General features: G+C 49.2%; 2 protein-coding genes across 6 annotated transcripts in view; both read left to right on the forward strand.

Moving 5' to 3' along the window:
- Positions 1-9,014: 9,014 nt before the first annotated feature.
- On the forward strand, positions 9,015-13,902 carry IL36RN (interleukin 36 receptor antagonist). The gene is made up of 5 exons (XM_017663992.3): positions 9,015-9,109; positions 9,284-9,343; positions 10,682-10,767; positions 11,666-11,793; positions 11,946-13,902. Exons 2-5 carry the CDS (start codon positions 9,315-9,317, stop codon positions 12,168-12,170), a joined length of 468 nt encoding a protein of 155 aa, XP_017519481.1. The 5' UTR covers positions 9,015-9,109; positions 9,284-9,314; the 3' UTR covers positions 12,171-13,902.
- A 2,976-nt stretch (positions 13,903-16,878) lies between these two features.
- The window catches only part of LOC108399293 (interleukin 1 family member 10), a 57,730-nt gene continuing 48,901 nt past the window's right edge, over positions 16,879-25,707 (forward strand). The window contains exons 1-6 of one of the 5 annotated variants that reach the window (XM_073241117.1): positions 16,879-17,011; positions 19,776-19,893; positions 21,713-21,771; positions 23,506-23,591; positions 23,886-23,953; positions 24,162-24,904. In XM_073241117.1, the coding sequence (XP_073097218.1) occupies positions 16,964-17,011; positions 19,776-19,893; positions 21,713-21,771; positions 23,506-23,591; positions 23,886-23,953; positions 24,162-24,436 (654 nt within the window). In that variant the 5' untranslated portion in view covers positions 16,879-16,963 and the 3' untranslated portion in view covers positions 24,437-24,904. Of the gene's footprint in view, positions 17,012-19,775; positions 19,894-21,712; positions 21,772-23,505; positions 23,592-23,825; positions 23,954-24,161; positions 24,905-25,707 lie in introns of those variants that run through there. The other 4 variants (XM_037011987.2, XM_037011988.2, XM_073241126.1 and 1 more) reach the window with 4 other exon arrangements.

Raw genomic sequence — 25,707 nt, forward strand, 5'->3', positions numbered from 1 at the left:
AGCTGCTCAGAGAAAGGGGGAGGAAGAAATCCCCCGGTCAGGGAAAACAGTCATGAAATGACAAGTACATTTTGTGGGACTGTCCTGAGGCAGGTGCCCAGCCCCTGGGATGTCTGAGCACAGGGCTCCCTGGGGTCAGTGAGAGCACTTCCTGGGGTTGGCTGAGTGAGTTCTGGGGAAAAGCAGCCCCTCAGAGCCCTGATTCCTGAAGATGATACCCCTCTGTGAGGCATCCAGAAAAGAGAGGCATCTTTTCAAGGCTGAAGCTCCAGCTCACAGCCTTCCCTGATGCCCTTTTCTCAGCTCCCAGTGCCTGGGAAGTATAAGGTAGTCTAGAGATTGAGGAAGACAGAAGACTGGGGCTTCCCTCCCTCAGAGAGCCGAAAGGGACTGCGGGGCAACATGCTCAGGAGGCAGTGTGGAGGCTTTACCCCAACTCAGTGTCCCACCCTGGGACACTGGTGGGGCAGAGATAAGCCCAGGGCCTCCCGTGAGTCCCTGTGAGATGGGCAGCAGGCTTGGGACCAGGGCAGTTTCTCCAAGGGGTCAATGGGTCAAGTGATGAGATGCCCAGCATGGACAAGAGGTGAGGCCCGGGAAATACTGAGGCCCCTCTGGGGATGGGGAAGGGGGTGCCGCTGCTGGCACCCTCTCCCCAAAGCACACACACTGTCCCCTGCGTAGATGGCCAGGCTGCACCATGACTGTGGGGGCGCCCTGGACTCCAAGCCAGGGCCATAAGAACTCTGCCTTCTTACTCCTGCTCTCTGCCCGCATCCTGGCCCTGGGTCTGGCTGAAAGAGGGGGAACAGCTTTCTCAGAGCCAGAGCACCCCCATTCTGAGAAAAATGACAAGAAAGTCAAGATACCTTGACTGGGATGTTGTTAGGAGACCTGAGACCAAGTGGAACACCGGAGTGTATACAGCAAAATCTGAAGCAGTGAAGGAAAAGAAGAAACAGAAATATTTTTATTATATTTATGCATGGGTGATGTAATGGTCCTTTATAAATGGGTTAGAAATGGAAATCGACCAAGAAGAAGAAAGACTCAGGGTAGGGGCTCTGCTCAGGACAGAGGCTCGGGGATTCCTGCACGACCTGTCTCTGGCATAGACCTTTCCTGAACAGACCCCAGGATTGGGCTAAAAGAAGGAAAATAGTTGCTCTGGGGAGTGGGAACTGGGGGAAATGTGTAGGCATGGCTCTGTTTGTTGTAGTTACACATTTAAAACACCCCACCAGGCTTTCAAAAGCCATAAGCAGGTATAGCTATGACAAAAATTAAAGTCAATGAAAATAGTATTTTCTGTGCCTATGTTTTACTCACCTGAAGCAGCTTTCTCTTTTCACCGAGGTGGGGACTGAACCCCCTTTATGGAGATAAACATAGGAAATCATGGAGGGTTTATTCAAAATACAAAGCATGGTATCTTTCTTCTTTCCTCTGAGAGAGGGGAACTGAATGTCTGTAGATGCATGTGAGAGTGGCAAGCTCAATTTCACACCCAGGCGGGATTTTCTCTCAGTCCCTGTCCTTCCTGGTGACAAAGTCAGTGACCAACTGGAACTTCCTCCTGACCCCAGAAGAGCACATTTCTATGGGAGCTGAAATGGCTCCATTCCTGGGCAGGGCGTTCTCAGGCTCCCAGAGGCCCTTGAGCCACAGAGTGAGTAAGCCCTCGATCCTGCTCGGAGTCCCTCATCCTGATTTCTCAAAGCCAAGAACCCAGAAGATGTGCCTTTCCTCGTTTAGAGTGAGGTAGATGATGGTGGAGGCCCAGCACTGGTGATTCAGCCAACTAGAGGAAGCTATGTCTCTATAGAGTCCAGGGCCGCACCCTGAGGAGACTGCCCACCCTTCCTGCATTCCACCTGTAGGGGATTCGCCCTTCCCTATGTTTCTCCCACCTGGAGAATGTACTTGAATCACAGGAACTATAGCAAAGTAATTGCTGAGACTAAACCTGCATGTATAAAGTTGAGGGGACCTTGGTTCCAGATTCCTCCCTCTGACTCTTGTATGTTTGTAAGTGCTTGAGAACCAAGCTGGCAGTGGCCTCTGACCTTCCCCATGATGAGCATGGGTGTTTGCGTGGATTGGTGGCCACAGAGGGAGGTTGGCTGTCAACCTCATGAGACTGTGTGTCCACCAGGTCCAGGTCCTGTCTGTCATGGGCCTCCCCGGATGTTCCAGCATTAAGACCCTTTGCTGTTTTTAGAAGTTCCCTTGATTCCATTTCAGTCGTGTGTTCTCTCAACAAACCAGTGAGTGCAACCTTGTGTTCCCTAGAAGACCCAGCTCCTGTAGCAGACCCAACTGCCCCATACTTCCTATTTTTGTACATTTTTGAATCATTGTATGAATGATGGCTTTCTTCCACATTCTTGGAGCTGTCTTTTTACATTTTATCTAGTTTTGAACACATTTAAGCACGCTTTATGCAATTGGCCTTAGTAATCACCAAATTTAATGTTTTAGAGTAAATGCTCATCAAAATTATGTGTCACATTTTATGTGCTGATTTGACCCTAGGTCAGATCAATTAAAGAGTGGATGTTTGGTACTACTAAATTTGCATGGATAATTTTGTGTTTCTTAGTCCAGGTTAATTATACCTCATAATTAGGGTAGATCTGCAATGAGACAACTTCTCTGGGCATTTCCCTTTTGAGAGAATGAATAACAGGAGTTTTGGTGAGCCTTTGATGCTGACATTTGAAGTTACATAATAAACAGCTTGAGAGGCCCCTCCCTGCCCTCCACTACAATCTCTTAAGTGGGGCTGAGATATCTCCAGAGGACAGACTGTACTGATACTTCTGGCCAGGAGACAGCTAGGTCTCTGGGCTTGCACTTCCCAAAGGGAGAGATATTTTTCTTCTGACTACAAGGTGGTAGAGGGGAGGTTTTCAGAGAACAGAGTACCCACACCAGCTCCACCACCCCAGCCCCAGTGGGCTTCTCATCGCTGGCTGGGCTCAGTGATCCAGCCTACAGAATGAAAAATATAAGAACTAGACTTGCTAATGACATGGATTTAACCCTGGGGCTATTATCTCTGAGCCATTGTTGCCAGTAGGTACTCTGTGAAAAGCAAGTTGATTCATTCCTTCATTTGCTTCTCCAAACTTTCTTGCTTTCCAGCTAAAACCCAAGCCCTACCCCATCTCCATCTGGGATACGTAGCAGATGAGAAAGAGTCCTGAAGCTAGTGGACCAGAGGGGTGCCCAGGACTGCCCTTCCTCGAGGCCAGAGCTGGAGCAGGTAGCTAGAATCTCAGGTTGTACATTTCCATTTAAAAATTTTGAGTTCCATTGTTATATGGAAAAAAAACTTTAATTCTTTAGAACTGAGTTTTTAAAATTTATTATTAAAAACAAAAAAGCCTAGCTGTGCAAGGTCTGGGGTCCCCTGGGGGACCATGCTCAGTTGGGTGGTCTTGAGGCCTGGATGGGGGTGACCCAGCCACAGACTCTTGCTCTGACACATGGACTCAAGAGATGACAGCCCTTTGTGTGAATAAAGTACACATGGACACCTCAAAAGACGAAAACAATACAAACAAAATTGTGGTCATTCTGGACCAGACCCTGTCCTGTAGTATTTCTATTTCCTTAAAGATAGAGGCCCTTTGTTGCTGCAAAGTCATTGGCTCTGGACATACCCACCTGCTTTCAGCAAATCTCTGCTCCATGCATCTTCTCTAGAAGATGCAATTCCCATAACCAAGGTCATTGCTTCATAGGCAATATCAAACCCAGCTGCAACATGAGGTCGCATGAATCAGAAGATGGTACTGGGCGGCACCCTTGAGTCTCGTCCAGTTTGGTCACAGACTGAGGAGGTTAGCTGATGTGGGAGCAGATACAGGAGAGTGAAGACCAAGGCTCAGATAAGAAGCTGTGGGATTGGTTGTTTTGGGAGGACATGATCCCCAAACACTGGGAGAAGAGACAAGCTTCATGATTTCAAGGAACAGTGGTAGGAAAAGGAGACAGAGAGGACAAAAAATTGAGCTGTAGCTTCTATGGATTCAGACTGTGTCCTCTTGTGATGTACCTGTCTCATCATCAGACTGAAGGCAAGTAACCATGGGTCCTGTCCCTTGAGTTTGAGAGCTGAGGAGGAGGAAGGGGATTGTGGCCTTGGATTTCTGCATCTCGCCTCTTGTCTCTAGGTTGGATATCAACTAGCCCAGACTGGGCCCTTGATGTCACACTCACTCCAGTCATCTCGGGTGTCCAAGGACCTGGACAGTGCTTTGTAGGATGAGCCAGGCACTGAGGCTGAACATGGCTTTCTTGACCCCTCACCAAGGCCATTACAAGCCAAACAGAGGGAGTCTCACTCTGCCCTCATAAAAAAAACTCAGGAAACACTCAAGGAGGGAAAATTCAGATACCCCTGGAGGTGGTCACCATTCTATCCCCATGGCCACTCACTATGGCACAGTTTTCCCCAGCTAAAAACACTGATTAACTTTGCATTTAGTTAAGTCAAGAAAGACTATCGAGTAGCTAGAGTAACTATCAAATTAACAGAGTGTGGAACTTCCAAACTTGAGGGGAGGATGAACAAAGGAGAAATAAAGAAAACCACCTCACTCAATGCAATTAAAAGCAATACAGGAAAGAGAAATAGAAGCAGAAAAAAAGACATCAGAAAGAAAGCAAAGAAAAAAATGAAAGGATGGTGGAAATAAATTTACATATTTCAATAATCAGCCCTTTTAAGTTAACTTATTCTCCAGTTAAAAGGTGGTAACAGACTAGAAAAAAAATACTACAGTGTGCTAATTAGGAGACACTTTATTAAAACAGGAAGATATGGGTTTCTTTAGGTGTCACTGCTGTGTGTCTGTGCATCGCCACCACGTCCCCTGTGCCAGGGACGGCTTTCATGGATGTTCTCAGCCATCTGAAGCACCGAGGAGTGAGGAATTCCCTCCGTCCCTGACTGCTTGAGTCTATGACATTGCATGGCTTATTTATGCACAGTGGGGAGTATGGAATCAGCCTGCCAGAGTAGCACTACCAGGTTCATCTCTTATTAGTCTGCCATCTTGGGTGAGTTAGTTAACCTCTCTAAGCACTGTTTTTGCCTTATTAGGTAAATGGGGATAAGAATCTCACTTGCCTCTACTGCTTTGGAGGTAGTGCCAGACATGGTGAGTGTGCAGAAACATTAGTCTTTCCTGTCAGTAACTTGAAACTCTCACAAAATATGCTGCAGTCATTCAGCAGGCTGATTTGGAGCCTTCTCCCTCTCTGGGTCTGGTGAGACAGGTTAGCATGTGCGAGGACTGTTTGGTTTCAAACCAGCCTCAGCCTGAGGTCAGCATGAGCCAGGCCTCTGCCATGTTCCCAGTGTCCTCTTACATACCTGGGAGGCACGCAGATGGGAGGGGAGCAGTGCAGGAGGCAGCTATCTGGGGCTCTTCACAGCCTCTGCTTGTCTAATCCTCAGGACAACCAAGTGAGATGGCTATTATTCTCCTCTTGATAGAGAAACAAAAATGAGGAAACACAAGCTATCAAACCAGAGAGATAAACTGAACTTCCTCAGGCTGCATAGTTGATGATGATACAGCTGACATTTGACACCTGCTATGCGCCAGGCACTGTTCTAGGCACTTCAGATGTATTAACTCATTTAATCTTAACAACCACTCCTGAATAGGAATGATTTTTACCCCCATTTTACAGACAAGAACTCCAAAACACAAAAAGGTTAAATAACTTGACAAAGGCACATGCTCAAAGTGACAGATGTAAGACTTCAATCAAGACAGTCTTGACCAGTGTTCAGCAAACTTTCCCTATAAAGGGCATATACTAAACATCTTAGGCTTTGTACACTGTGCAGTTTGCATCACGAATATCCAACCCTGCCACAGCAGGGCAGAGGCATCAGACTGTGTAAACAGACGAGCCTGGCTGTGTTCCAATAAACCTTTATTTAGAAAAAAAACAGTGGGCCTATCTCAGCCCACAGGCCAAAGTTAGTCCACCTAGGTCTCAGCTGCTACACTGAAAGAATGAGGACCCAGAAGCATCAAAGCTCTCTGAGAAATGAAATTATAATTGTAAGCAAAATGTTGGACAATTCCCCAGCTTTTTCAAAGTGATACAGCATACAGCTCATTCACGGCCGAAGCACCTTTGTGCATTGAAGATGTCCTGGATGCCAGGTACTGCCTTATGTAATTGAGGTACACTGGTGAAGAAACTAGAGGAAACACCTGTGTGAGCCTATCTTCCAGTAGTGTTAGAGGAGCTGGTAAACGTGCACATAATACATAACACACAGCTGATATATATCAAATGCTCACAAATGTGAGTGCTGTGGAAAGAAATAGAGCATGGCTGGGCAAATGTGAGAGCAGGAGAGAGAGCATAGCATGGGGGGTGGAGTGTAGGTCTCGCTGAGAAGGTTATATTTTAGCGAAGACTTCAAGGAGATAAGGGAGTGAGCCATGCTGATATCTTGGAGAAGAGCTTTCCAGGCAGACAGAATAGCTGGTGCAAAGGGCCTGAGGCAGGAGCATGCCTAACTTGTTTAAGAAAGAGCAAGAGGCCCACATGGCTTGAGTGTACTTCATGGAGTAGTGAAATGATGAGGCCAATGAGAACCTGACTTTGTGGGGCCTTGGCATGGTGGAGACTTGCCTTTTACTTTCAGAGAGAAGTGGGGCAGAGCAGTGCCATGGTCTGATTCCAACTGTAAAAGAATCACTCTGACGCTGTGCTGTGTCTTGGGGTCAACAGCTGTAGACTCAGCCTTCCTGGATTTGGTTTTGACTGTAAGAGGAATTATTTCAGGGTCATCTTGAAGCACTGCCAATCATGTCCCACCTACAGTTTCTCAGTTCTCCCTGGAACACACGCCTTTGTTTGACATTTATTACTAGGGCTTAGATTGCAGAGTCTGTCAAGTTAAATGTGGACTACGAGAAGACTGATAAATTAAAAATGATTTCTGCTTATAGAAAGGGTAGCTCCAAAGGGAGCAGTTTTATTGCCTTGCAATTCATGAAGCAGTGGGTTTTAAAAAATCTGAGTTAGCTAATCTATTCCATCATTTCCTTCCTGACTGATCGCATAATCCTCTGTTCCTTGACTTAGCTTTGAATCAGCTTTATAAACCTGTTGGTTCCTTTATTTAATAATAATGATAAATCTTTGACACAAGTTCACTATGCATTTGTCTAAGTGTTGTATTTTGGATATTTTGAAAATTAGAATGATATTACTTAAGACAACTTTGTTTTATCCCAAACACACACCATGTGTGATGGTTCTAAAATATGTTCACAGATTCTTTGATACACTACCCTTTAAGAGGTGGCGTTTAATTCTCCGTCCTCTGAGTGTGGAGTGACTTAGTGCTTTGCGTCTAAAGATTATACTATATGGTGGAAGTGACAGTGTGCCGCTTCTGAGGCTTCGTAGCTTCTTCCCAGTCATCATTTTGCCTTATTTTCACATTTGGGGAAATCTTCTTAGGAGCGGTGTGTTCTCTGCCTTGCTCTCACCTTTTAGCTCATTGAATCATTGTCCATCCCATTTAAAGGCATTGCAGAACAGAGAGCCGGTAGAGGCTTTCCGTCTTGGGCATCACATCTCATTAGGCCGAATGAAGCAAGAGCACTATGAAGCCCCAAGCAGTGTCTTGTGGACCCCTGTGCAATCCACTGGCGTCAGGGAAATAGGGAAGGCAGCCTGGGCAGATGGAAACTTACTTTTCTAGGTGCAATAATATTTGCCTCGCTGTAGTAGTTTGCAAACGAAAGCCTGTTTGCTTTAAACCACTTTGCCTATAGACCAACTCTTTGTGGAGTTTCTCTTCTGTTTTGTTCTTTTTTGCAACTATTTCAGCATCATTTCTAATTGGTTAATTCATGGTCAATTTAGAAATTTTGCATAAGGTAGCCTCTACATTTTTCATTTTTCTGAAAGGTGTTTATTACATTGTGGCATTATGTAAATGCTGGGTTATTTTCAATCCCTTGAACAACTTGGTATTTTATTTATTCCTAAACACTTTAAGGACTTTTAAACCCATAACCCACAATTGCTTTAAAACTTATGCCTTAAAAATAAATGTTTATCAATTGTACTCAAAAAGTAGTTATTTGTTATGCACTGGCCCTGTAATTTGCATTCATCCTAGAGAGCAATGGATGAATTAAAACACACAAATTGTTCACACTCATGTAATATTTTACCAGTTAGGAATTGAAGAAAGACCAATCACAGGTGGTATGAACTAGATTTTATTTCCTAAGTAAAAATCATATATCTAAGCAAAGATGTTGATACAAAGATGTTTGTCACAACATGATTTTCAATAGCAAAAACAAAAAAAATTACAGAAAGAACAAATAATAATTGATTGCTATTCATAAATGACATTGCGTCTATACAATGAAATACTATTCAATGTTATTCATATCTGGTATGGAAATATTTCTGTTATTTTACTACATGAAAATAACAGGTTGAAAACGTGCTGGTTCAATGGTGCAGTTATGAGAAAAGCTGCCAATAGTTACATGATTTATATGCAGAGGAAAATGCGCTATCCCTAGTTTTCTGATGGTGCATGTTTTCCCTTTTTTGCTAATCTGGATTTTCAGGTTTTTCTAGAATGAATATGTAGACTAAATATCCCCTAAGCGGTAGCGACCCGCCTCCAGCATCTTCCAGAGGCCTGGCAGAGGCAGGAAGGAGGGTGCCAAGGAGCCAAGAGGGAGCGGAGAGGGTTGTCCTAAAACCTGCTCTCCGGGAGCTGCTGCTGCTCTGAGGCCTCTGGGCCAGGAAGCACCTGAGGTCAGATGCTGAGTGCTCAGGAAGAGCTGGAAAGCCCCGGAGAGTCTGCAGAATTACCGCAGAGCACTGTCTCCAGAGCCTTCCTTCCCTGGGAGAGATAATGAGCAGCAGGTGTTAGTGTATGCAGGGTGGTGTGAAATCCCTCTGGGAAACCCTGCTCCTCCCAGTCACGGTGGTTTCAGGGCCCTCCCTTGCGCATCATTAAAAAGGCCGAGGCATCCTGGGAGGAGCAGGCAGACACCTCAGGCTCCGCAGGAGGAAAGCACATTCTGAGGTGTCCTTTGGGGAGTTGGACTCCATCTGGCTTAGCAGGACTGGGATTCTCTCCCGACTCCAGACCCAGAATCTGCTCCATGAGGGCTGTTCACACGCTGGGCGGGGTGGGGGAGAGGGGGTAAGGAGGTGGCGTGGAGGGTTGGCCTGACTTAAGATTTTCTGTTATTTCAAGATAGGAGAATCTGCACAGTGTGAAGCTCAAGATGGTCCTGAGTGGGGCGCTGTGCTTCCGGTGAGTATCTGAGCCTGTGATTTGGCTGGGTCCTCTGGTGATGGGGAGATCCAGGTAGACCCGCTGTCCGGCCTTTCCAGGGAGGAAGGGACTCCCACAGGGAGGCGGGCAGCTGGGGAGTTTGAGCAGCACCTCACTGCCCTCAGAGAAGATCCCCCAGCCTTCTTCCGGTTGGGGCAGTCCACCTCCTGAGGGTTCCCTGATGCAACAGGGGACGAGTGAGTCACCCTATGGAGAGCTGCAGCCTCATCTGTCCATAAAGTGAGCGGAAGTCAGGAGCCCTGGCCTGGAGCCCTGTTGTTACCACCCACTGCGGTGAACTTATGCCAGTTCAGCCACTTTGTTCCACCACCTCCTGCTGCCCAGGGAGACAAAGCAGCAACAAAGCTATTTAGTTGATCAGTCTGTCTGTCCACTGGCATGGACTGAGCCAGGCTCTCTGCTCTGCTGAACTTTGCAACAGGGAGTGAGTACAGTCCTCACTCCTGCTGAACTCAGAGTCTAGCATAGCTTCTCCCAAACTGCATTCTCTGGGACCCCAATCCTATGAGTTGCCTATATAGTGTTGCTCTTTGATCAAGTAAATGTAGGAAATACCGCTTCCCAGCATCCCTATAAGAGAACCATAGCACTCTTCAGCGTATTAGTAATTTGGATGTAGACTTTAATTGTGTTTAGCCAACACTGAACTCATCTGCATGCAACACACTTGGTTCCATGTAACATCTGGGAAAATCCATTTTAGGATACATCTTCCCCCTAATGGGATGTTGGAAATCAACTGAGATCCTAGACGCAGAATAAATTTGAAAAGCAAAATGAAAGAATTTTAAACTTAAAGAAATTCCTCAATTAATAGGGAATATATGGCCAAATGGAAGTAAATGCACCTTGATGTCTTCAATAATAACTGAAGAATCAGATTTGAATCTGTAAGAAGCCTGGGTCTTATCAAACCCATCATCTTAGTTTAGCAACAGGGAAGCCTGGGCCCTGAGAGGGCAAGTGATTTGTCTGTTGTCACTTAGCAGCAGTAATGACAGTGTCAGATGAGACCCCAGCACTCTGACTCACAATCCAATTTCCTTTCCAGTGTAGCACACAGAGGACATTGGTTGGTGTAGGAAAGGTCAAATAGGGTGACAGAGCAAGTCCACTCAGAACGGGAAGTGGTGGGCTGTCCTGTCAGAGGGTGTGAGCCCAGCAGGGCTGGGAGAGAAATCTGTGCTGTTACTCCCGGCACAGAGGTGGAGAGAGAGCCAGGGTCTGAGATGGGAGGGCTTTCTGGAGCCTGAAGTGCCCAGCCTCCCCTGACTGTCACCCATCCTGATGTTTCAGAATGAAAGATGCAGCTCTGAAGGTGCTTTACCTGCATGATGGCCAGCTTCTAGCAGGAGGGCTGCATGCAGGGAAGGTCATTAAAGGTTGGTGGCAACACGTGAACTGCTTCCCTAGGTCTCTGTGCACCCTGTGACTGGGCGCCTTAAGAGGGCTTCGAACAGTCATGCAAACTGCACTGGCCTCCAGACCCCAGCCTGACACAGTGCGAGGGGCAAACACCGTGCCGTAGCTTCCCACAGAGGGAGGACTCGTGCTCCCTGCCAGCTGCAGCCTTGGGATTCTTCCCAAAGTGTGTGTGCTCCCCTTCTCGGAGGCCGTGGGTCCTCCTCCTGGGAACAGTGCTAAGCAGAGAATGAAAGCAGCCTCTCTACCTTTATTCCCACACGGGAGTGGGTTCCGGCCCTTCCCCTGGGTCCCTCTGGTCCCTTGGAATGGTGGGACCCAGAGAGCAGGTGGCACCATCTGGCCTCAAGCCTACTCTTTCTGCCCCTGCCTGTCTCCCCAGAGATATGTCTCCTCTCCTAATAGCACACCTGCCCACCCAGGACACGCTTGCCAGGCACTGGGGCCAGGCAGGTTCCTCTGCAAGGCTGCGTGTGTGTGCGCGCGTGTGTGTGTGCGTGTGACAGGAATGAGACCCTCTCTTGTTCCCAGGATCTCACAGGTGGTGGAAAGATGTCCACATGACTCTGAAGGTGGCTTATCAAGACAAGCTTCAGAAATGAGGCCAGAGGGACAAGGGGCATTAAAGGAGGTGGTCATATCTGTGAGGCTTAGAGAAGACTTGCAGATTTGGCACTGGGCAGGGGAAGCATAGGTGTGGGAAGTGGGAAGTGCCCTGCTGTCTCCTGAGCCAGGTGGCAGGAGACCACTTCCCCGGGTGACAGCCACTGAGAGGCCCCCTTCCTGCCCAGCCTGGGGATAGGATGCCTAACAGACGTCCTGCTTCCCAGAGCCTTGCATCTGGCTTCCTTCCTTTAGGTGAGGAGATCAGTGTTGTCCCCAGTCGTGCTCTGGATGCCACGCTCTCTCCAGTCATCCTGGGTGTCCAGGGGGGCAGGCAGTGCCTGTCGTGTGGGATGGGGCAGGAACCAGCTCTGACACTAGAGGTGAGTCCTGTTGAGGCCTCCTAGCCACAGAGGGCCAAGCCCCCCGCCGCTCGCAGGCTTCTGCTGATTGCAGCTCTGCTGCCAGCTCCCCTTGTGGCCCTCGCCCCACCCCACACCTGCCCACCCCTCACTTGCGCTCCCTCTGCTGGCAGCCAGTAAACATCATGGAGCTCTACCTTGGTGCCAAGGATTCCAAAAGCTTCACCTTCTACCGGAGGGACACGGGGCTCACCTCCAGCTTTGAGTCAGCTGCCTTCCCAGGCTGGTTCCTCTGCACTGTGCCTGAAGCGGACCAGCCTCTCCGGCTCACCCGGCTCCCGGAGAACGTCAGCTTGGGGGACCCCATCACGGACTTTTATTTCCAGCAGTGTGATTAGGGCACCTTGTCCCCTGGACTCCCTGGGCACAGGTAGCTTGGTGGGGTTGGCTGTGAGGAGACCCCCGGTGACCACCCCTGCTCTGCTCTCAGGGACCCCCTCTGAGTAGCTGGACACATGGCCCCCCTCCCTTCTCCTGGTTCCCAGTTTGGGTAAATCTTTCTGAGATTTGGGGTTTAGTCCACAGTCTCTTTCCCTGTTGGGTGGTGGTACTGGTATGGAAGCTTGTAAAGACCATGCAAGATCCCCCGGGAGTCATAAATAAAGATCCTGCAGGGTCAGGATGTGGGGAGTGGTGGAAATCCATCATGCTTCATGGAAACTTATCCAGTGCCTCTGAGCCCCACAGGCCAGCCTGTCCCCATGTGAGCCTTTCATGGCCACCAGCCGCCCACGTGAGGTCCCATACTCACCACTGTGCAGGACCGGGAGGGTGGCCGTAGGGTCAGGGATCCAGCCAACCCCACTTCCCTGCAGTTCGGCTGCCATCTGTGCTGCCTTTCCCACCTCTACCCTCGTGTTCCAGCCGTGGGCAGGGGAGGGCAGTGGTGTGCAGCTCAGACCCAAGGTGAGCAGATCACGTCCTACCTTTTGAAACTCCAGGTCCATTAAAATCCAAGATGTTGGTGTCTACTCACATGGAAAGATGCTTGTGACAAGTGTAAAAAGCAAGTTACAAAGTAGCATACCTTGTAATTCTGTTTCAATTAGTTTTTAAAGATGCCTAGCTATGTATTTTAGTGTAGGTGAAAGTCTGAGTTTGCTTCAGTTTTAGCAACATCAGGGTTGTGGTGTTACTGGTGATTTTTCTTTTTGTTTTTGTTATTTGTCTGTATTTTCTGATCGTTTTACAATGAGGACGGATTGCTTATGTAATAGTAAGAAAAATTAGTCTCGAGGTAAGCAAAGCAGACATTATCCCTGGTTGTCCTTGGCTTCCACTTCCCCAGAGATAAATTCAAGTTGAATTGAGCTCCCTGCTCTGGTCAGCCGTGACGAAAATCAGAGAGCAGATGCCAGCAAAGCCGTGAAGAAGGAGGATACGGTGGGGTAGAGTGGCTGGACTCTCCTGGGGAAGGAACCTACAGAAAGAAAAATCCTATACCAGGGGCTGCACAGCCCCCTGAGATTTCAAGGTGTGGGACTCAGCCTGCGAGGGGGGTGCTCTCATGCTGAGTGAATAGTGTTCCTCCGCAAACCATGACCTTCCAGGAACCTCAGCCTGTGCTCTGATATGGAGATAGAGTCCTTGCAGATGCAATAAGGTCTGTTAAGAGGCCATGCTGCATTAGGGTTGACCCTAAATCCAGATGACTGGTGCCCTTGTTAGAAGTGGAGAGGACAGAGACACAGAGGAGACCCTGGGAGAGGGCCAGGTGAGGTGGAGGAAGGGATTGGAGGTGTGCTGCCACAAGGCTAGGAACGCCAGGGATGGAGGCAACCTCCGGGTGCCGGGAAGGGGCACGGAGGTGTTCTCTCCCAGAGCTTTGGGAGGGAGTAGGGCCTTCCAGCCTCCTGAGCTCAGACAGAACAAAGTTCTGTTGTTTTAAACCACCAGGTTTGTGGTAATTGGGTACAGCAACTCTAAGAAATTAATGCAGCTGCCAATGCTCCCCGCCACACTTGGTATCACACGTTGCATGTGTCCCCTCCCACACTGTACCAATGGAATGTGACCAATAAATCTGGCAGAAGTAATGTTATGCCACCTCTGAGATTAGATTATAAAAGACGCGATCTTGCTCTGTGTCTTTGTTCACTTGCTCGGGGGAAGCCAGTTGCCATGTTCCAAGCAGTCCTACAGGGAGATCCATGCAGTGGAAAATGAGGCATCCTGCCAACTGCTGCATAAGGGAGCCTGGCAGCAGCCCTTTCAGCCCCTCCAGGCAGGTCTTCAGATGATGCAGCCCAGACACACTTACACTGCAGCCTAAGACGGACTCTGAGGCAGAACTGCACAGCGAAGCTGCCCCAGATTCCCAACCTTCAGACACCATATGAGAAAATTAATGTCTGTTGCTCTAAGTTGCTAAGTTTTAGACCCACTTACTACACAGCAGTAGATAACTAATACTCAAGGGAAGAGAAATAAACGAGTTTATTTTATTATGATCAGAATTTTCTCATTTTCCTTTGCAAAATGAACATCAGCTCCTTTTTTTGCCATTCTATTTACAAGCCGATCACACTAAATTTGTTGAAGATTCTCTGTGGCCACAAGGTTTAGATCTTCCTGGACTACCTTTGCACCTCGGTGCTATGTCCCAGGGGCTGTGCTCCTTTCTAACCCTGAAGGATGAGAGCAGAAGCCAGAAGAGAGGCCCAGTGCTGAGCTCCAGGGGTTCCAGCTGCACCTGCCCTGTTAGAGCAGCCTGGCATGTTCAGATTCTGCTGAGGGGCTGGTGAGGAGGGGGCCAGGCAGCAGACCTGCCTCTGAAGACCTCAGTGCTCCAGCACAGATGCAGGGAAGTCCTTGGGTAGCAGATGGTACAGCTCCTCCCACAGGCCTCTTAGAGTTACCATGAGCTGGGCTCCAGGCACCGGGATGTGTTTTTGCAGACCAAGGTCACAACCTCTTTGCTCCCAGGCACATCGTAATCTCACATTGTCACCTCCTCTGAGAAGCCTTTGCTGTGCTGAGATACCTGGTATGCTTTATGTAACCTCTATTGCTAACTTCCCCACACTGCAAAAACTGACTTGGGTCTGCAGCCCCTCAAGTGAGCTCAAGGTCATGCTGTATCCATTTGTCTTCATGCACCTCTATAATGTTTAGCAAATGATGGGAATCCAGTGAGTGTAGAATGTGGGAACTGTTTCTCCATCCTAGAGGATTCTTTCTCTCTCTTTACCCATCTGAATGTGCCCAGTCTTTGGGGAGCAGCTGAAATTCCACTGCATCCTTGAAGCTTTCTCCAGGCTAAAGTGATTGTCTCATCATTTGTAGAATGATAGAATTCCAAATGGCTTGAGCACGGATGAGCCAGGCCGGGTCAGTAGAAGCGGGAGGAATGTGACACCATTAGGATTGTCGGGGGGACTTTGGCATCATGGCTGTGCAAGTGAAGAAGGGCTAGTGATTTTGGCTTTCTTTCGATTTCAGTGCAGGCTCTCAGCGGAGGCCTGCATTTACAGAGGTGCAATACCCACACCAAGTGAAGTTTGTGCCAGTTGTAGGCACCGAGGACCAATAGTGTGTCCAGAATGTTAGGGAGGGTCCCAGGACTGAGTCATAAGGGAAGAGGGTAAAGAGACGAAGAAGCAATACACACAGAGCCCCAATCAAGACTCCAAGGCCTGCCTCTGACAGAGTGTACTTGCTCCGTGTAATTCCAGAATACACGGGTGGGACCCGTGATGGATATTTTGTGTGACCCCAAATTGGAACCAGAAGGACCACACACACTGTGAGGGTCTCTGTGAGACGTGACTCTGGAAGTGCTGACACAGAGCTTGATTAGCTGTTTCTCACGGATGTCATAGCACAGATTCCCCCATTTGGAGGAGGCTGATGATGTCATGGCTAAGGTCCTTTCAATTCTAGGAATTTGTTTATTTACTCAAGGAGATTCTCTGCCTCTGTTGTCTCTAATTGGCCTTTGTCCTACAGATGAGAGGGTCTGGTCTCCTTAAGTATCTTTTTTACGTGTTTAAGACTTAGCTACTTAACAACAGGGACCACGTCCTGTATGTCTTTGTCACATGGCAGTAGTGTAAATGCTCAGGAAACACTCACTGACTGCTTGGTGTAATCCCCTAAAATGCTTTGGCCCTTTCTTCAGAGGGATAAGAGATTAGGGAGTGGGGGGGGGCAAAGAATGACCACTGGCCTTAGAAAACGGAAGTCATTCCATCTCTGCCCATCTTTCCTCATTGTACCTCTGTAAATGGGAGCTGGACTGACCTCTATTGTTCCCTCCCCAAGCCCTTTGTGGGACTGTGCAAATAGCCTGGGAGGGAGAATTACAATTAGGTGGCTGGTCCACAGAGAACACTGTGCCCAGGCTTCTCTGCCCCTTGTAAATGGATGGATGGATGTTTACACAGATGGATAGAGGGATGGATACATGGACAGATGTGTGGATGGATGGGTGGATAGAAGTATGGACTGAGTTGACTAATGCCACTCAGAAGCCCCAGTGTTCTTCACTACTGCCCTACTCACACCATGTCATGTGTCCTAGCGGTCTAGGGCACAGGGCACCTACCCAGTCCCAGGAGGGATCTAAGGTCAATGCCTTCTCTAGGTGGGTGTCCTTAGATGTTCTGTCTTATCAAGCAGATACCAGCTAATAGAACCTGTTGAAAAGGGAAGATTTCCTCCTTACCTTTCCAAACAGGGCCGTCATAGCCACAGTGCCATCAGCCCCCACTTTTGTTTTGTCTTGCCGGCTGCAAGCCTGACTTCGAACATCAGAGGATGCTCTGTCCTTGGGGCCCTCAGACACATTCTCTTTTGCCTCCCCCACTTCTCAAGGCCAAGGATGTGGCCCCATGGGGCACTGAGGGAAGGTGGTAGGACACCTGGACCCAGCACTGTCTGGCCAAAACCACCAATAAGTGTCAATGATAGTAGCTATGAGCAGGATACCAGTGCCTGGCTTCTGCTAAGGTTTTACGGGTGAGTCTCTCCTCCTTCAACAAACACATATTAATGCTTCCACCCACTTATTACCCATACTGTGCCGAAGACATTTTGAAATCCCGAGGCTCCTTTTCCCCATCCTGGAGCCAATTATAAAGATTGCTGCAGGCCTGACCCACCCTGACCAGACAGTATAAACTCAGTTCAGATGCCCTGGAGAAATCAGTCAGAGGTTCCAGGTGCCCGGGATCTGCAGGTTAGTGGGGGGCGGGCAGTGTTCCCTCTCTCCCTCTCTCCCTCTCTCCCTCTCTCCCCTCTCTCCCCTCTCTCCCCTCTCCCCCCTCTCCCCTCTCCCCTCTCCCCTCTCCCCTCTCTCCTTTTCCCTCTCCCCTCTTCTCCTTTCTCTCTTAACTCCTGCTGGCAAACTCTCTCGATAACCAAGTATCCCTCCACACCATGGGAAGCTGACTAAGTCTAAGGGCACACAGAAGGATTTTGAGGAGAAGATATAGGTTAAATCAGGATTTTAAAATATTTAGAACCGTAGATTTGAGGAATGAAGTAATTTCAGAAGAAATCATCTAGGCTAGTGGTATTCAACGCTGTTGGGCGATGCTTGAGGGTTCCTTAGAGCTGCCCCAGCGTCTGTTCAGTGGTCAGGGAAAATGCTAGCAGCATTCTGGTGTCTCCATCTTTCCCTGATTTAGCAAAAGCAGGTCATATTATCCCTTTTACTTTCAGTAGGTTTCTTTGTAAAATTTCATCACAAAACAGTTTTGAAAAATGCTGGCCTTGCCCAGCCTCTCATCCTGATGACAACAAGTTGGTGGCCCAGGGGCAAAAGGGGGCTTTTCTAAAGTGGCAAGATAGTCACGAGGTCTAGAACCCACCTGCCATTCAACTCCGCCTTGGGTGTTTCCACATTACAAGCATCAATGTGCGTTAGTTCAGGCACCTGGAGGTGGCTGCAAACCATGCCTCATGGCTCAAGATCTTGTAGCCTTTTAAAAGGGGAGCCAGTGTCTGTACACAGAACAGCAGATGAAACATTGAAACTTAACAGGAGTTTGGAGTAGGGCTGCAGTGGGAAGGGAAAGGCTCATTGGACCCTGAGTCATGGAATCAGGGATAGTTTGATCTTGGAGGAATGTTAATAACCATAATGTCTAATGCCATGATTTTATAGATGCTGAAACTGAGGGTTGGAGGTTAAGTGATGTAACTTTGCATGTCTGAGCTATTACTCTGAGTTGATAATTTGGCAGAACTACATACTCAACCTGAAGATAATAATACTGTGTTTAGTGACCCTAATGCCAAAAGATCTGAATGGAAGGTGATGAGGGATGACATGTAAGGAAATGAAAGGATCTGAGGATGCCCACTAGGAAGAAAAAAAGAAGTCATATGCCCGGTGGAGTTGGGAGTGGTTTCATGTTCAGGAGGAAGTGACATACTCTACAAGTAAATTAGGGCCCAATGGTGATGCAACGGGAAGCTGCTGTGGATTCTAGGGCTGGCAGGGAGGTAATGAAAGCAGTCCTTGGAATCTGAGTCCAGGTACCTCACATAGGTTGGGCTGGATTGAAGGTAGAAAAACCAGGAATACAGGCACAGGACTAATGGTTGTTAAGAAAACAAAGCTATATTCTATTTATCAGAACTTGCTGACAAATCAGACATAGACTTGGAAGCAGTGGGAGAAATTGTGAGTGGTTCTTAGGTTTGAATCTTACTGCCTGGAGGAAAATTATGGCAGTGAGAGAAATGAAGTTGGGAGGGATGAATGGGCTGGAGGAGAAGTAGACTAATCTGACCTTAGATATATTTGGTTGTGTGTGATGACAGGATGCCCAAAGCAGGTGTGTGTGTGTGTGGTGTGTGCATGGGGGTGTCCTGTAGACTGCTGGAGATAAAGCAGGATGTGCAGTCTGGGCTTGAGAGGCACTAGACCAAGATTATGGCTCCAGCTGTGGGAAAGGATGAATGGTGAGCGCCTGGCCTATGAAAAGAAGTGTTTAGAACTGTGACTTGTGACTTCCAGCCTTAGGGATGCCCTTAAAATGAAGGAGAAATCTACAATGGACCTGAGAAGGGAAAATTGGAAAGGTGTGAAGGGTCATTCAGCATCAAGGGTTCTGAGGGGGCAGCAGCCAAATATCAGAGGAATCAAAAAAGAGGTTTGTTTTAGCTCCACAGAAGAGAGAACATATTTCATGTGGATAATGTGTAGAGGGACAAGGAGAGGGCAGGCCACATGTGATGTGCAAAAGAGCATGGAGAAGACAGTTTGATGGTGGCATTTGACCCAGGACAGGTGAATTGGAGAGATCTGAGACAGCCAGAGACAGTGTCCAAGTAGAAAGTCACTTGTCACAACAGGGGAGGGAAACTCTGGGGATGGAGTGTGTGGTGCACTGGGAGGGACCACAGCAGATACTCAGCACCAGGAGCCCAGCTCTCTGATGCCCTAGAAGCCAGCTTCTCATTCCTACTCATGCAATCACTGTCTTGGCAGAGCTCAGACAAGGGATGTCTGATATGGGTGTCTTTAGGAGAGATACTGGAATTTGGGGCTGGGCCAGGACAGGAAGCTTCTGGGGCCCCAGATGATCCAGCTGGACTGGGCCAGCACTGAATTTCCGCTGAGTCTTTGAGGACACTGATGGACAGCTGAGTCATCACCTTGCCTGCCCAGCTTCACACAGGGCCCTCCACTTGATCTGCCCCAGCCAGGCCTTGTCACAGCTACCAGACTGCCCATATCTCTGCTGCCACAACCAAAGGACCCTGCTAGTTTGACAGAAGAGAGAGCCCAGCATCAAGGGAGCTTGCGCTGAGGCCGTGCTGCTGCCTTACTGGGACTGGGGGATCCTCTGCTCGTCCATGTGTGACCAGGACCAGCAGCATTAACATGACGTGGTTGCATGCTTGAAATGCAGTGTCAGGTCCCACGCCAGATCTAGGGAATCAGAGTCTTCAGCATCACAAGGGCTGCAGGTGATTTCTATATTCTTCAGGGTGAGAGAAGAAGTGAGCTAGAGGACCAGTTGCAGAGGCTGGCTGATCACCGAGTCACTTCAAGTCCTGCTGAATCAGAACCATCAGCCCAGGAAGCACTGCTGAGTGAGCCTCCAGGTGAGTCACGGGGAGGGCATCTGTGGGAACTCATGACTCTGATGAAACACTTCATTTTGTAAAAAATTAAAACTTAATTTATACAACAAAAAAAAGTCAGATTCACACAGGAATAATGTTAAGAGATGGTATGATAAGAACCACTCAGGATCCTGTGGGCCAAAGGTCAGTGCTGTCACTACCGGGGCAGACTTGTGTCTATGTATGCGTGTCCTCCAACGCTGTGGGTTTAAATGCAACTATGATGTACACATTATTACATTATTTATAACATGCCCTTTCACTTAATCTGTTTTGAACATTTCTTTCATACAATGTTCTACAATATCACCTTTCTTATTTACTTACTTTCTTAATGTACATGTACACATACTTCCTTATTTGCTTAATTTGCCATAACTTTTTAACCAATAGCTTATTCATGGACATTTAGATTATTTCCAATTTGTCAGTATTATAAAAAAGGATGCAGTGAACATCTTTATAACTAAACATTTGCACAATCCATTATCTTTCCTTGGAATAAGGGTGACAGATGAAATTATAAAGTACATAGAAAACTCTGAGACTTTGATTTGCCATCACCAACATCCATCCAGAATTTGCCCTCCCAGAGATGGGTGTCCTGTTATCTTCACTCTCACCAACCCTGGAACTACCCCTGCAAAGCCCAGGGATAGGAAATAACTTGTCCAAGGTGACCAAGGGGGCAGATTCAGTACTAATGGCCACAGTGGCTACAGTCCTCCTTCTAACCCCCAGGCCACAGAGCTCAGTGCTAAGGAGGGGAGGCCCCTGCCATCAGCATCGGCCTGTCCCTCCTTGACCACTTCCTAAAATGTCTCTCAGTGTCATGCCCTCCCTCCACTGAGCCCTGCTCCTTTCTTTCTGCCTCCCTTTCCCCTGTCCCCTCTTGTTTTCTGCTGTCTTATTTTTTCTTCTTCTCTTTTCCCATCTTACTTGGTGAGAACCAGACCTGCTCCATAAACCTCAGCCCTCACTATCCTTGCCTTTACTTTTCTGGGCTGTTTTCCAACTCCTACCCCTTTGTGCCCTGATGGCTGTGAGTTTCTCTGCATGCTAGATTCCGGAATGGGCTTCTGGAAGGTGAGTTAGGGAAAAGCTCTTGGGCAGGATTATCCAACAGTAGGAGCAGAGCCACATGAAGCTTTGTGGTCTGGGGTTAATACAGGAACACTGGCTTCAGTTTAGATCACTCACCCTCCAAAACACATCTCTCTGTCTACGAAGCCTGACCTGTTTTCCCTCTGGAGCAGAATGGGATGTTTAGATGGTCTCTCTTTCACAGTCTTGGCAGAACAGTGCAGGCCTTTCGATGTTTTCTGACCCTACAGGGAGACCCGGCCTGCAGCAGGAGATGCTCTGTCTGCAGCTGGGTCCTAAGTCCCTGTTAGGTGGGAGGCTGGGAGCCTGGTGACTAGAGCAGGCTGGGAAGCCGGACAGGGTCTGAACCAAGTTCCTCCTCAAACTGTGAGGCTGGACTACACCCCATCTGTCTCAGCTCTGGGAAATGCTCCTTGCTCAACTACCTGGCTTCCTAGAGCCAGCACCACTGCCATCACAGGCTCACAGCCCTGCCACTCTGCGTGCCCCACAGGGCCCCAAGTGAGGAGGTATGGGTGAGAGATGCCTGGAGTGCTGGCCTGGCGTGGGGAAGCTTGGTGGATTCTGGCAGGCCGGTTATAGGTCAGCAGCTTGGTGAGACCTTCTGTGCTGTGAGTGGGTGATTCAGGGGCCCACAGGGTGTCTGCCTCAGCTCTACCTTCTTCTCTGACACCCCTTCTCTTGTCCCCCTCAGTGAGGACCATCTCCCCTGATTGCAAGAATGTGCTCCCTCCCCATGGCAAGATACTACATGTAAGTCTTCCTGGAGTCCCCCTTTCCTAGCAGGGGCCTGGGGGTCCTGGGGAGAGGGAAGGAAGACTGAGTCAGAGGATGCAGCCTCTTCTCACCTTAGACATCTCAAGTGCCCTACAGTTGAGCTTAGTCACCCTCACAATAACAAACAACCCTCTGCCCTGAGGTCTGCAAGATGCCAGCCCTGCCATGCCTTGCCTCCATCCTGAGTGACCCACGGGAGCATTAGCAAGCCCATTTTACAGAGTGGGAAACTGAGGCCCAAAGAGGTTAAATAAATAAAATTACCTGATGTCACATAGCCAGGACTCAGCTTCTACATCTCTGTGCTCCTCTCTTTAAAAGTGTAAAGACAGTTTTGAATCCCAGTGGCAGCATGTTTTTATGTTGACCTCTGTGGCCTTTACTCCCAGTCTGAGTTTCCAGCTCTTACTTGCATTTTGCCTCCTTTGGCCCTGGAGACTTTACATATAGCTCACTACTTCGTTGCCTGTGATTTTGTTTTAAACTACCTCAAACCTTGCAAGAAATGAGATGCCACAGTGAAATAGGCTTGACCTCTGGGGTGCATTTCCTCAGCTCCTCCAGGGGCCTACCCTGCTCTCCACATGGGTGGGCCAGCTGGGGCCTCCAGGAAATTACAACTTGGCTGGAAAGCACACAAATGACAAAGCAGATATCACCATCTGGGGTGTCTAGCCTGGGTTCTGCTCTCCAAGGACAGTGCTGCTGGCAGAGGACTTATCCACAATCCTGGTTGTGCGGGCTGGAGGGACAATGCCTGGTGGCAAGCCCAGATCTTCTCAGATCTTTATTTTTATTGTACAAGTGCTTTAAACACTTACAGTCATTAGCTGAGGGTATTATAATTAGCTGTTATTGAGAGAGAAAAATTCACTGGAGGCGATGGCCTTGGCCCAGAGGTCCTGCCCCCAGAAGGTAAGGAGGAAGCCTCCCTGGGACAAGAACTGCTGATCGGCACCTTTGAAACCAGCCAGGCCACCCATCTAATAATCTGCATGACTTTGGAGTTGCCCATTCGCCACGGTTTCTTCCCAGCTTCCCCGGGAACGGGTGTACCTCCCCAGGCTGATCATTAGAACCCAACCCCAAATGCTGTAATCCGGTCCTGCTCTAGCCTCACCCGGAACAGGGCGGCCACGTTAGCATATTTACCATCACTGGATTTTTTTTTCAATGTATTTTCTTCCACACAAAGCCTTTAGGTGTGGTCTGAAAAGCAAATCACACTTCATCTCATCCTACACTCAATTGATCCCTTTACTTAAGACAGCAAACGTCTATGAAAAATTGGGGTGGGCCCAGAAAAGCTGGGTGAAGTTTCACTGCCTCCCAGAGGCATCTGAGCCTCAGTACGTAATTTCTCAGGATGGGCATGGAAAAGAGCTGGCATGATCAGGAACCTCTCCCTGCCCTCAGTGAGAAAGCCCTGGCCCCCTCGCTTTCCTGAGGGAGAAGGGACAGAGCCACAGCCTGTGGAAGGGAGGTGGGGGCGCAGCCTTGGAAACTCACCAGCCTCTAGAGTCCTTCCTCACCTGGAGGGTGAGCTGGTCTTCCCCTGCCTGGGGGTGAAATAGTGCCCCTACCCCTCACCCATGGAAGGGAAAAGAACCCCCACATGCTCCATGTGTTGATGCGGAGCATGGGGGCGGAAGGGCTTGGGGCTCGTGGTGCCTGAGAAGAGTGGCCGTCAGCCCTGCCATTCTGTCCTAGAGTCAAGGGTGCAGATCAGAGGGCCCTATACGTGAGAGATGGCCAGCTCCTGGTGGGAGACCCCGAGGCGGACAGCTGCAGTGCAGGTGAGCACCTGGGGCCTCTGCCCCATGAAACAGCCATGCACCGTGCACCACAGGCCCTTCCCTTCCTCCAGCCTCTGGAGACAGTGCCAAGTGGCAGGGAGCAGCGAAGGCCTGTCCTAGTGAGGTGGTCATGACGCCTACAGGTGTCCCAGCTCCTCCTGCCCACGCTGAGCTCGCTGAGCTTGCAGACTGGGGTCCTCTCACCTCCTGGCTCTCTTCTCTCTTGCCTCCCAGAGAAGATCTGTGTACTTCCCAACAGAGGCCTGGACCGCTTCAAGGTCCCCATCTTCCTAGGGGCCCAGGGAGGCAGTCGCTGCCTGGCGTGTGTGGAGACAGGAGAGGGGCCTTCCCTGCAGCTGGAGGTGAGAGGCCATTCTGGGGCACCCTGCAGACCTGACCTGGCTTCCAGGATGCTCCGGCATCTCTGCCCAGGGGGTGGATTCCCAGCCAGGCCCACATGGCCTCCTCAGGCATTCACCGTCTCCCTCTGTGCCCAGCGCCATGACCCTTGCCTCCCCAGAACCTGCAGGAGGCAGGTCCCTGGCTAAGGGCCTCCCTGTCATGCCCCAGCAGCTTCTAGGGCTGCCATCTCCATCCGCAGGCTTGCCTGCAGCTGCTGCCTTGCCCCTCAGGATGTGAACATTGAGGACCTGTACAAGGGTGGCGAGCAGACTACACGCTTCACCTTCTTCCAGAGGAGCTGGGGCTCGGCCTTCAGGCTCGAGGCTGCTGCCTGGCCTGGCTGGTTTCTCTGTGGCCCAGCTGAGCCCCAGCAACTGGTACGACTCGCCAAGGAGAGTGAGCCCTCGGCCCACATGGAGTTCTACTTTGAACAGAGTCTATAGAGGAGGCGGGAAGCTGGGTTCCAGGCTGGTGGCCCCAAGCCAAGCTCAACCTGCTCAGGGCTATGGCAGGTAGAAGAATGGCCCCCAAAGATGCCCACACCCCAACCCCCAGAATCTTTTATTCTTCAAGGAAGGCAAAAGGGACTTTGCAAATGTGATTAAGCTAAGAATCTTGGGGTGGGGGAACCATCCTGGATTATCTCAGTGGGCCCAGCTAACCGTTGGGGTCCCCATAAGAGTTGAGATACTGGAAGACTCCGTGCTGCTAATTCTGAAGGTGGAAGAAGGGGGCTACAGCCAACAAACACAAGGAGTGTCTAGAAACTGGAAAAGGCTGGGGAATAGATTCTCCTCTGGATGGTCGAGGAGAAACACAGGCCTGCTGACACCTTGATTTCAGTCCAGTGAAAACCCAAGTCAGACATCTGACCCCTGGAACTCAGGACAATAAATGTTTTATTGTTTCAAGCCACTGAGTCTGTGGCCATTTGTTCCAGCAGCTGTAGGAAACCAGTGCCACAGGCCCCTATGTACCATGTTTACTGCCAGGCCATGGGTAGCTTGATGAGTTCTTCTGGGAAGGTGGCCTCACCTCCCTGAGTGCATTGGCTCCAGAGCTTCTAGAAACAGCCAAGAAGCTCTGGGCAGAACCTGGCTCTCCTCTTCTGTCCACAGATGATGCTTTGAGTGGCTTACAATTTTAGTGTTAGTTATGTCTTAAAATTTTCCTATCATATATTTTGCAGTGAATCGGTTATTTGACCTATTGATCAGTACTATTAATGGTGAGTTTCGACACGTCAGAGCAGGGAGGAGCGGTGAGGCAGAGGCAGGGTGAACCGGATGGGTTGCACTTAAGGGCACAGTGGGACTCAGGAGCTGAGGTGACTTGTTACAGCTGGCAACACCGGGTTGGGACTCACCTGAGATCCCAAATCCCTCTCCATTACACAGAGGGTTTGACTGGCCTCTGAGCAGTGGGAGCTGGTGCTCTTCCTCCTGTACTGTCATTCAGCATCCATTCAACATGGACCTGGGCCAGGGCATTTAAGAAAAGTGTCTGTTCACCTTCAGGATGACCCTGCAAGGCATGCGCCGTTACCCCATGTGACAGACGAGGACCTATACTCAAAGGACTGAGCTAACTTGCTGAAGGACACATGGGCTGGACCCACTGGTGCTCAAGAAAAAAACCTGGCCCATCTCCCAACAATGTCATTCCACAAATTTTTATTCTACTCTTATTCTAGGGGCTGGGGCCAGAATGGCAA

The sequence above is a fragment of the Manis javanica genome, chromosome 1, assembly GCF_040802235.1.
Source record: "Manis javanica isolate MJ-LG chromosome 1, MJ_LKY, whole genome shotgun sequence".
NCBI lineage: Eukaryota > Metazoa > Chordata > Mammalia > Pholidota > Manidae > Manis > Manis javanica.

Coding starts and splice junctions, on each gene's coding strand:
- IL36RN (XM_017663992.3), top strand. CDS start 9,315: ATGGTCCTGAGTGGGGCGCTGTGCTTCCG. Junction 10,768..11,665: donor TGCAGGGAAGGTCATTAAAG/GTTGGTGGCAAC, acceptor TCCTTCCTTTAG/GTGAGGAGATCAGTGTTGTC. Junction 11,794..11,945: donor AACCAGCTCTGACACTAGAG/GTGAGTCCTGTT, acceptor CTCTGCTGGCAG/CCAGTAAACATCATGGAGCT.